Below are 10,732 nucleotides of genomic sequence, written 5' to 3'. Positions count from 1 at the left end.
GATCAGTAAGTATCTGATGTCAGTATATTTTGATCCAAATATGATAATACAGCCCAATCTTAGCGATTTGAAAGTGAAGCTAACACTCACCTAACTCTCTATCGTGTCTGTCAAACTCAAGGCCCGGAGACCTTTTAACCCACTTATCAGGGCTCCAGAAACCTGAAAAAAGTAGATTGTGATTTGTTGCTTATCATGTGCCTTTTTTCACACTTGAAGGCTATATTGAATATGTAAACAAGCGTCTACACGATGAAATATCTTTTTTCTTTTCTTTTTTAAAAGGCAGTTTCTCTTAAGAGTTGAGATGCCATGTCTGGGCCCTTAACAAATATGTAAAGAAATAAAGATTATTTTGTTTTTACATGAGGATATATTTCTTTACCTCCCATACTTTGTAAATGGTAACTGGTATTCTTGAATAAATCATATAATGGTAAGCAATATGTTGAAAATTATTTACAGAGGCCATTGTGTGCATAGACCAATTGGATGTAGGAAGAATATATGAGACAATAAACAATATTATCAAGGATTTCTTAAATTATGGACTTTTTCTCAGTCAGAGTATTGTTTCAAACCTTCCATTGACTTATGAATCAGTAATCATCCAAGACCTCCCAGAATATGCAAAACATATTGCTGGAATATATTGTCATTGGCAGGGATGGTGTTAATTAAAGAATGTCAGCTGTCAAACTCACATATACACATCTGGTCCATGTGTTCACAGCTTCACAGTGGGTAAACCTAAATTTGACACCCCTCCTAAATTTAGTCTAAATTTAACTTAAGATACAAAATCTATATTTAGAATCGACATTTTAAATTGTCAGGTATCATAACTAATGATTCAGAAAAATATCTTTGTAAATATTCTCTGTATGCAAATGGTGATGAGTGCCTCTCAGTCCCAGATTGTATCTGTGCATAGCATCTTAATGTATCGATATTTCACATGCAGCATCTTTTTATGTTCAGTGTACTTTTATAGAAATCATTCTGATTCACTTGTTATTAAAAAATTATACAGCTGAGCTTGAATTTCCCACGTCTAAATGTGTATATCATAATGTTACATAACGCAAATAGATTGGCATTCAGCCAACCATGCCTTTTTTCACGAATAAAAAGAAATGCACATGCATTGTATTGGATAGCATAAATCCAAAACTTGTGCTGATAAAGACATTTAAATTACAAGTTTGGTTCACATTTTTCTGATATACTTTTTTATGTTTAAGATGAATTTGTTTTGGTATAAATTCTGTTTTAAGTCGATATTGTGTTAAAAGAATGTCGCCCCTTAAAACATTGTCTCATTTTCTCCGTCTGTTTGTGTAAATCCACCTCCATTCATAAGTGGAGCGCTTGTCTCCCCCCGTGTGTTTCAGCGAACAGGCAGTGACCTCACGGCGCCATATTAAAATGCTTCCTCCTCTTTGCCTGTCTGTGAGGTTGTAGCTTAGCAGCTGCAGCTAGCCGCCAGTCTGCTTTTTTTTTTTACATCTACAAGACTGACAGAGGGCAACGACGTGATGGAAATTGATTCGCTTCAAGAAGCTCTCAGAGGTTATACTCAGTTTATTCCTCTTGTTCTTTCATCGGCCGAGACCACACGATATTTGTGTCCGGCCCAGATTACTCTTTTGTAACAAATGATCGGATTGTATCTCTCACGCTAATGGCGCTAGCTAGCTGATACTCGAGGCTAGCGTTAGCTAAGGCTAGCATTATAAGCGGTTTCACGGAAATGGTTTAGTCATGAAAGAACGACGAGAAAATACAACTTATTCCTTTGGATTTACTGTAAAGTTCTTATGTATTTGCCCTCAGTAACTGATAATATTCTCACAGATATGTATTAAGTATATGACGACTGTCACCGGCTTTTTGTACAGTTATTTGCCGGCTATGGTCTTCTGGCTAACTTAACATGCTAAACTTAGGCTAGCCAGCGAATTAGCAACACTGGTTATGTAAATAGATAACTTTAACGAGATAGGGTGACTCCTCAGGGATCTGGTACCAGCTTTTTACGTGTCGGCTAGAGTAGATTATAACTGAAAGTAAACAAAATATCCAGGTTTATTGGCAGAGTTATCAAAACTGTTGGGAAAGCTGAGGTAAATCAAAGCCTGTGCACCTCCACTAGTTAAATGGTCATGTTAAGCCACTCAGGGTTTTTTATTTTATTTTTCATCTTAACAGATTTCGACAAGAAAGGAAAGAAGGAGCCATCTCCTCTACTGGAACAGTTTCTATGCCATATCGCCAAAACTGGCGATGCCATGTAGGTGAAAACTACAGACCTATTTATTGTATCCCTTTGCTCTCTCTCTTACTCTCTCTCTCTCTCACTCACACACACACACAAATACACAAGTGTTATCATTTTAAATAGGCCCTGTATGATGACATTTTATAGACTTTTTGGACTTGAGATAACAGCCTAAAGTATGTGTGGCTCAAAGCTTTCATGACTATAAGTAATTTCAATTTGCTGTTATATTAGTTAACATGTGTTTTTATAATTGGATCATTTAAAATCATAAGGGTTTCTTACTGCAGTATCCTGTAGTAAGTACTGTTGAAATCTAAGTGAGTTATTCTTACATAAGGCATAAGATTAAAGAAAATGGGCCAAATAAACACGTGGGGTTGGGTGATTAAAAAGGAAATGGTAAACAGAACAATTATTAAAATATTGTAATGAGAAAAGTTTAAGGTACTAACAAAGACCTATGATGGGAATTCACCTGTATTTTGGGGATAGGAAGTGAGTTTGTTTGTGGTGGGTCAGCATTGACCTGCTACCAGAAATTCCACATGCTGGTGCAGACAGCAGCCCCTCAAGCCAGCAGGAGGAAACGGTGGCAAATGACAAGAGGTGTACACAAAATGACCACTAGCTTTCTTTTTGTAAGTGTTGTAAGAGCTTTTTCAAACGGAGGTGTCAGATGTCCAGGGCCCTCTGCAGGGATTTGAAGCAGCTAGTCAGTGTGTGTGGTTGTAGTTTTGGTGTCAAGCTAAAGATGTTTTGGAGTATCTAACTTTCATACATTTATAGTTAGTACAAACTGATTTGACACAACAGATAAACATCAACCACAGTGTTTGCCTAATGCCTTTTTTTTTTTTTTTTTTTTGCAGCTAGACCTAACCTTGGAAAAATTGTACTACACACATAAACACATATTCAGTCTAGGGGTGACATGTTTTTAAGGCCATGTTAAAATTACTCTTTTCACAGAGTAATCAATAAAGTTTTGTTTTTTTTTAACATTTTTAAAAATTGTTTGACCTTTCCTTTTTTTTTTTTTTTTTTTTTGACCTTTTTTTGACCTTTTTTTGCCTTTTTTGGGCGGCACGGTGGTTAGCACTGTTGCCTCACAGCAAGAAGGTCCTGAGTTCAATTCCACCATCAGGCCGGGGTCTTTCTGTGTGGAGTTTGCATGTTCTCCCCGTGTTTGCGTGGGTTCTCTCCGGGTACTCCGGCTTCCTCCCACCGTCCAAAGACATGCAGCTTGTGGGGATAGGTTAATTGGATAATCCAAATTGCCACTAGGTGTGAATGTGCGAGTGAATGTGAGTGTGAATGGTTGTCTGTCCCTATGTGTTAGCCCTGCGACAGACTGGCGACCTGTCCAGGGTGTACCCCGCCTTTCGCCCTATGACAGCTGGGATAGGCTCCAGCGCCCCCCGCGACCCTGAAAAAGGATAAGCGGAAGCGAATGGATGGATGGATGGATGGATGACCCTTTTTTAAATATTGCATTTGATTTCCAAAATGATTTGTGGTATCTGACATTACCTGGTCTTATTAGATAATCGCAAAAATACAAAAGTGTGGGGTAGATTTCAGACTGTAAAAATACAGTGGAAGGGTCCATTTCTTTCATATAGCATAGGTCTGTTAACTTTAACAACATTGCAGTTTCTAATTTATCTGCCATTTGTCACAGTGGTGGAAATGTTGAACTTTGACTTGTTTTAAGCTTCTAACATGTCTTCTGCCAGTGTGTTGACCTGTTTCTAATTATTCACTGTATTTCCTTTAGGGTTCAATGGTCTCAATTTAAGAACTACTTCCTGTTTAAATTGGAGAAAGTGATGGATGACTTCAGAGCCTCAGCACCTGAGCAAAGAGGTCCTGCAAATCCCAATGTGGAGTCAGTTCCATTTGAAGATATGAAAGAGAGAATTCTAAAGATTGTGAAGGGATACAATGGGTGGGTACTGAGCTGAAGTGGAACACGTGAGGCAGAAGTGGTATCAATAGAGAAGCCAAGCAAGGTTACACTGTGTGTTATATGTGCACATATACACTTTTTCTTTCTTTCGTGTTTTTTTGCTTGTTGTGAAAGCATTTCCTATTGCCCAAGTCTTTTCAGGCCAGTCAGTTTGCACTTTCTTTCAGAATTTTGCATAATGTGTGTCAACAGTACTTTTATTCATCAATTTTGGATACATTTCAAGTTAATTTGTGGTTGGCAGCTTTAAATAAATGAGTGTACTGAGCAACTAGTTCAGTTATTTGCACAATTTTGCTGTTAAACCTATAGTTAAAGGAACCATGCTACTACTTATAACCTACTTTCAGAGTTGGGATTTAGCCCACCTCCAACCCTTCAGCACCATCTAGACCACATAAGACCAGTTCTAGATGAAAAACCATGCTGTAAAACTAGATTAAATTAGCAGAGTACAAAGATTGTTCAAAACCTGATTCAACTAGAGCTGTACCCAACTAAGTTTGTTTCTCTTCATCTCTTCTTCAACTGGTTGCCCAACTGGACCCTCTCTTAGCCTGGTTCTGCCACAGGTTTCTTCCTGTTTAAAGGGAGCTTTTCCTTCCCGCTGTTGCCATAAAACTTGCTCGTAAGGGGTTGCCTGATTGCTGGGGTTTTCTCTGTATTAGTATAGGGTCTTTACTCTACAGTATGAAGCACCTTGAGGTGACTGTTGTGATTTGGGGGTATATCAATCAACACCGAGTTGAATCTCATTTCTTAAAGGGAGACTATTAGAGCTCAGAACAGTGTTTCTCAATATTATCTGTCCTTCCCTGTTGATTTTTATAACTGGTGACTTCCCACTTACGAACCACATAAAATAGATTCATGGACCTTCTGAAGGACACTTGTCCTGGTCACTGTATGGTGAATCTGTTGCTCTGCTTCCATTTGTAGAATCCCATTCACGATCCAGCGCCTGTGTGAGCTACTTACAGAACCTAAGAGGAACTATACAGGAACAGATAAGTTTCTTCGGGGGGTGGAGAAGGTAAGACGTGAACAGAAAAGTTAGGTATTTTTCAACTAATAATGTCTGTGATTAACTTTAGAAATTTTTATTTCCCTCTAGAACGTAATGGTGGTAAGCTGTGTCCATCCAATCTCAGAGTAAGTGATGTGTTCAAGTTTAGAGTTTAATAGAATATTTATCTGCATTCAGTGTCCATGCAGAGGGTTTTAATAATGCATTAATATTTTTTTCTCTTTCATGCTTTTGCAGAAAAAATGGATGCAGTGCTGTGAATAGAATGAATGGAGTAATGGCTCCTGGAAGTACATCTGCGTTTACAGAGAGGTTGTGTTGAGGACAGATTATTGACCTGATTTAAAAAAATAAATATGTATTTTCATTTATTTATTTGTTTTGGTTTGCTTTTGTGATAGGAAAGTGAATGGTCCAGGAACTCCACGACCACTGAACAGACCGAAAGTTTCTCTGGCCAGCTCACTAACAGCTAATGGTCTGCCAGACAGCACAGACAACAAAGACACTGACACGGACCCAGATGGCGACAAAGATTCCAGGTATGTCCGAATTCTTAACACACCAGGAGCGCAATCAAAGCTGCTGGTCTCACGTGTATCTCTGGTTTCTTATTTCATTTTTAGTGAGGTTTCGGCATCAGGCGGATCCCCGGGAAGCTCGGTAAAGAACAAACACGATGAAACAGAAGAGGACATGGAAGCTGAACAGCAAGAGGTGAAGAGACTTAAGTTCAGCAAGGATGAAGAGGAAGAAGATGAGGAGGAGGATGAAGAGGAGGAGCATGGGGTGGATGCATTGAGGCCTTCAGATGCCACCTGCCACTCAAAAGAAGCAGAAGCCATGGTCCAAGAAGAAGAAGAAGAAGAAGAAAAGGTTGCATATAAGGAGGATGAAGCCTCTAGCAGTGCTGCTGCCACTGAAGACCAAGGTAGGTGTTCTTCAGTGCTGTTTGTTCATTGGTTGTGGACGTTAAGGCAATAAATTTAGTACTGAGCAGTTTGAGGCTACAAAGTCGAGCTGACTCTACAAACGTAGATAATGAAAAATACAAGCGATTGTGCAAATGTGCTGGCTGTATTGGCTGTTCAGGTTTCTAGCGTACTAAACCAACCCCAGTTAACAATCAGATTGCAGAGTTTAAAAACAGAAACAGCTCAGATGCTTTGTGATAGTTTACCTTGTTCAAAAACATGCTTCAGAACTTTACCATAGGGAACCTGGAGAACAAGTCGTGGTACGGCAAAACAGCTTGTCACTATTTTGGTTAAAAAGTAATTGTTTTTATGTTTTAAGAAAAGAAAAGCGAGACTACTCACTTTCTTACAAATGACATGCTTGCTCTGACTTTACACTGCAACATGAAGCATCAAAGTCAGAGTTTGCTTAAACTCTGACATATATAACTATAACACGTAAGGTGTGAACATCTGGTACTTTTTCTTTGATCTCAATAAAGGGACAACTTGTGGCTTTTAGATTTTCAAGGGTACTTTTCACAAACACATGTTTTGGTGTCTCTTGTTGGTTGTTGAACAATTCAAGCAGTACTTTCTGTGTAAAGTGTGACTTTACTGCCCAATATTCAACATCATGACTGAGGAATTGATATAGATTGTAACCAGTTTCCAGTCCAGTTTCACAAATTGTCACTACATTGATGTAAGCTGTAGTTTAACTAGTTAACTAAGGAATAGCGTTGAAAATAAAACTGACCCCATGTCCTATTAATACCATATAATTTGATGCACAGTGTGTGTAATTTGGGCAGCTGGCAGAAGAGAGGGACAGCCGAGCTGAGGGCCGAGTGGTGCTGGATTTGTTAACGATGAAGCAGGGATTACTCTGCACCCGCAAGTCTGCGAGTTCCACTGGTGTAAATGTCGTCATTACGCAGTTAGCAAAAGGATTCATGCAGACGTCTCTGTGCCTGTTGTTGTTGTTGTTTTTTTTTTTTTTTTTTGTGGTGAACTTGCATTACAATCCAGGCATCGGACTTCAAGCAGATATCAAACGAGTATAATACGAATGACCACTTGGCCGTTGGGTCTCCAGCTGTATTCTCAGCACAATATAATCCAGGTTTAAGAGGCCAGGTCTGCTGATACCTGAAGATGCTGTCAGTACCTTTTACTGCAATGACAATGTGGTGGCTGTGGTTCTTGCATTACGTAGTTTAGACCAGAGTGGCCTACAAATACCTCTGCATGTGTACTCGTAGAGCAAGACCTGAACAGATGGTTAAGTAAAGTAAAAAGGAATTATTTGTAGGCACGAAAGGATAGTTTTAAATGATGTAAACCACATAAAGAGTTCATTTACTGATACAAAAGGTAACATTTCATTTATTATAATGCAGAAGCATTATTGGAGGTGAGAGTGAATTCTCAAGAATATATAATTTTCTTTCTGTAAATATCTTCATACTGTACTCGCCAGTGTAATGTTGGGATCGCGTGCATCCCTCCCCCTCTGGAGCTACTTTTGATTTAGTTTTTCCTCTGCTCTTTTTCACTTTTTACAGAACCAACTAGCAGCACGGCGGCCGATGCATGTGCAGACTCGGGCCAGGAGGCCGAGCAGGCCGAGAGGGAAGTGCCGTGTGGCTCAGAGGATGAGGGCAGCGACATGGATCAGACAGAGCAGCAGGCACCCACAGGCGACCTGGAAAGCCCCGAGACCAGCAGAGACAGTGAGGAGAGCAACAGTGACCCAGTCATCAGCAGCAGTAGCAGCAGCGATAGCAGCTGTAGCATAGAGGAGAGAGCAGAAGCGGCCAGTGAAGATGTAGCTCTCACTCCCTCCAGCAGTACAAGTGAACCTCCTACAGAGGGCGATATGGGAAGTGCCATCTTAAACACTGGGAACACCGAGGAGCCTATGGAGCAGGACTAGACTGAGAGCCTCCCCCTCCCTTTGCAGCCATGTGTGACCATAAACCAGCTTGTCCTTGACTCCAGCTTGACTGTCACTGGGAACGAGGACAGCACCTCAAACACAAGAAGAACGCCTCGTTACGCTTTGGACACTCCTCCAAAATGGCTACCTGGCACTGATGTGGGCATCCCAAAATTTTTTTTTCTTTTCCTTCTTTTTAACTGGAATATTTTATTGATCTTCCTCTCTTCTGTTTTTAAGTTTGCTTTTAAGTTTCCCCTAAAAGGGGTTGGTTTCTGCAGCTGTGTTTTTGTTTTTGTCTCTTTCACTGGGGTTGTTTGAGTTCTGTGGTGGTCTGGTTGTTTAATGCCACTCACTCCAGCCATTTTGACATTATTACAGGATTGGTAATCTTTAACCGTAGTGTAGCACACTGCCAGGGTCAGAACAGAGCTGCATCAGATCTTCATTATTTAAGAATTTCACATGTAAGCTAAACAAACCAGCAAATCTGTTCCTGACCTAAACTATGGCAACCAACTAACCAACGTGTGTTCCACCAGAGATGTGAGATCCCCCCCCCCCCCCCCCCCCGTGTCCTGTTTAACCCACCCCCATTGATACACTACCAATCCTACTGAACAGTACTATGACGGTCTACCTTGTAGAGGCGTCCTTTGTAAAATGATATTTCGGATGCATAAAACCAACATAATTTATGATCATTTCAATGAGTTATTTTGACGTATATTTGTTTTTTGTTTAGTTTCGTCTGCCAGTTGTAGTTTCCAAATACCAGCTGTAAGTACAAAGATCAGATGCTTTCTTTGTATTGTGATGTCACCATGTTGTTTCACCAACCGATATCCAGAGCAGTTTTCTGGTTCCAGTTCTACACTTGTTTCTGCAGCTGTACTTTTTGATATTTAGAATTTTAAATTTCTGTAAAGTAGATTTTTTTGTAGATTGTAATACAGTATGTGTTCACTGCCTTTGTGAAACCATATCTAATTGTACAATTTCTGTGTATACTCTGAATGCTTTTGCTTTCAATGGGGTATTCAGAAACAGCAATAAATGTTAACATTTTTATGGTTGGTGGTCTTGCTCACTTAACCATTCATGTTGTGCATTAATTATTTAGGAATATGTAGATGATGTGAACAACAAGCATATATTTGATGGCTTTAGTTAATTTAGGGGCGAGTTCTTTCCAGGGTCCAGTTTGGGTGTGTGTGCGTGCTCATTTGTGAATGAGCAGGAAGTCCAGCCCACTAAATGGTTGTGTAATATTTGGACTTAACACTGTCCGTATATTATTTCTGTCTGAATCCTTGTCGGCTTTACAGCCCTTTTAATAATGAAGTTGCTACCTATGGCTTAGATTGCCACAGAGTGTTGGTGATAAGTTGGTTAAGCAAATCCTGGCACATTTCCACTTGGGTTTTTTTTTTTTTTTTTTTTTTCCCAAGCCTAGTTTTACTGGACATTTCTTCCTGGTAAAAGGGAGTTTTTCCTTCCCACTGTCACCAAGTGTAGTCATGTGATTGCTGATTTTCCTTTCCAATACTGTAGGTCAGGGGTGGGGGAACTCGGGCCTCAAGGGCCGGTGTCCTGCAGGTTTTAGATATGTCCCTGATCCAACACAGCAGATTTAAATGGCTAAATTAACTCTTCAACATGTTTTGAAGTTCACCATAAGCCTGGTAATGAGCTAATCATCTGATTCCGATGTCTTGATACATGGTGAGATCTAAACTCTGCAGGACACCGGCCCTTGAGGCCTGGAGCTCCCCCACCCCTGCTGTAGGGTCTTTTCCCTACAATATAAAGTGCCTTGAGGCAAATGTTGTTCAGAATGTGTTTATACTTAAGATCAAAAAACAAAACAATTGTTTTTATACATAATATAAAAACACTTGATCAGACGTGTGGCCCTCGAACTAAAATGAGTGATGCACATGGATGCCTGGTTTTACAGTAGTTTCTGATTTGGAAATAATTTTCGTACCCTGGTTTTTCCTAGCCATACAAAGTTCTGCTGTACTCTAATTCTGCATCACACACACAATGGCATACCATAGTTCTAACACTAAAGGTAGGTGGATCAGTCCAGATGTTGATAGTTGGTTCCAACGGTGGTATTTGTATCAGATCGATACTTTCGTTCTGTCCTCTTATTTTATTTATAGCCTATATCACATTTAAACAACACAATGATCCAAACTGCTTTGGATCAGAACCCAGTTTTCAAAATATGTGGAAAGCTGAAAGGTGTGTTTTGTTGCGTTAACTAATTATTGAGGAAAGTCAAATTCATAAATCACAGCACACACTCTCTACATAAGCTGCAATACTGGCCCTGTATTTACTTTGTATCAGATCAATACTAACTAAAGTATTACACAGCACTACTTAGTATTAAAGATAGTCATGTAATGATAACTTATGTAAATTCATCAGAACAAACGAGAAGAAAAAATCAAAATTGTTGTTTACCCTGCATTGTGACACAACTCTGTTCCCATTATTGCATGTTGACTGATGCAATTCAGCCTCAACACAGGCTGCACAT

The 10,732-nt window shown here is 39.7% G+C and overlaps 1 protein-coding gene across 1 annotated transcript; it reads left to right on the top strand.

The window, feature by feature from the left end:
• Window positions 1-1,402: 1,402 nt before the first annotated feature.
• On the top strand, window positions 1,403-9,249 carry ppp4r2b (protein phosphatase 4, regulatory subunit 2b). Its single transcript, XM_004567409.3, has 9 exons — window positions 1,403-1,572; window positions 2,212-2,293; window positions 4,062-4,232; window positions 5,193-5,286; window positions 5,368-5,405; window positions 5,518-5,592; window positions 5,682-5,822; window positions 5,907-6,211; window positions 7,805-9,249. Exons 1-9 carry the CDS (start codon window positions 1,539-1,541, stop codon window positions 8,173-8,175), a joined length of 1,311 nt encoding a protein of 436 aa, XP_004567466.3. The 5' UTR covers window positions 1,403-1,538; the 3' UTR covers window positions 8,176-9,249.
• Window positions 9,250-10,732: the final 1,483 nt, after the last annotated feature.

This window comes from Maylandia zebra, linkage group LG5 (genome assembly GCF_041146795.1).
Source record: "Maylandia zebra isolate NMK-2024a linkage group LG5, Mzebra_GT3a, whole genome shotgun sequence".
NCBI lineage: Eukaryota > Metazoa > Chordata > Actinopteri > Cichliformes > Cichlidae > Maylandia > Maylandia zebra.
This window is presented reverse-complemented; position numbering and strand designations above follow the sequence as displayed.

Excerpts from the sequence above, each read along its gene's own strand:
- ppp4r2b (XM_004567409.3), top strand. The coding sequence starts at position 1,539 with ATGGAAATTGATTCGCTTCAAGAAGCTCTCAGAG. Across the intron at positions 5,406-5,517 it reads TGTGTCCATCCAATCTCAGA|AAAAAATGGATGCAGTGCTG; the intron begins GTAAGTGATGTG and ends ATGCTTTTGCAG. Across the intron at positions 5,823-5,906 it reads GATGGCGACAAAGATTCCAG|TGAGGTTTCGGCATCAGGCG; the intron begins GTATGTCCGAAT and ends TTTCATTTTTAG.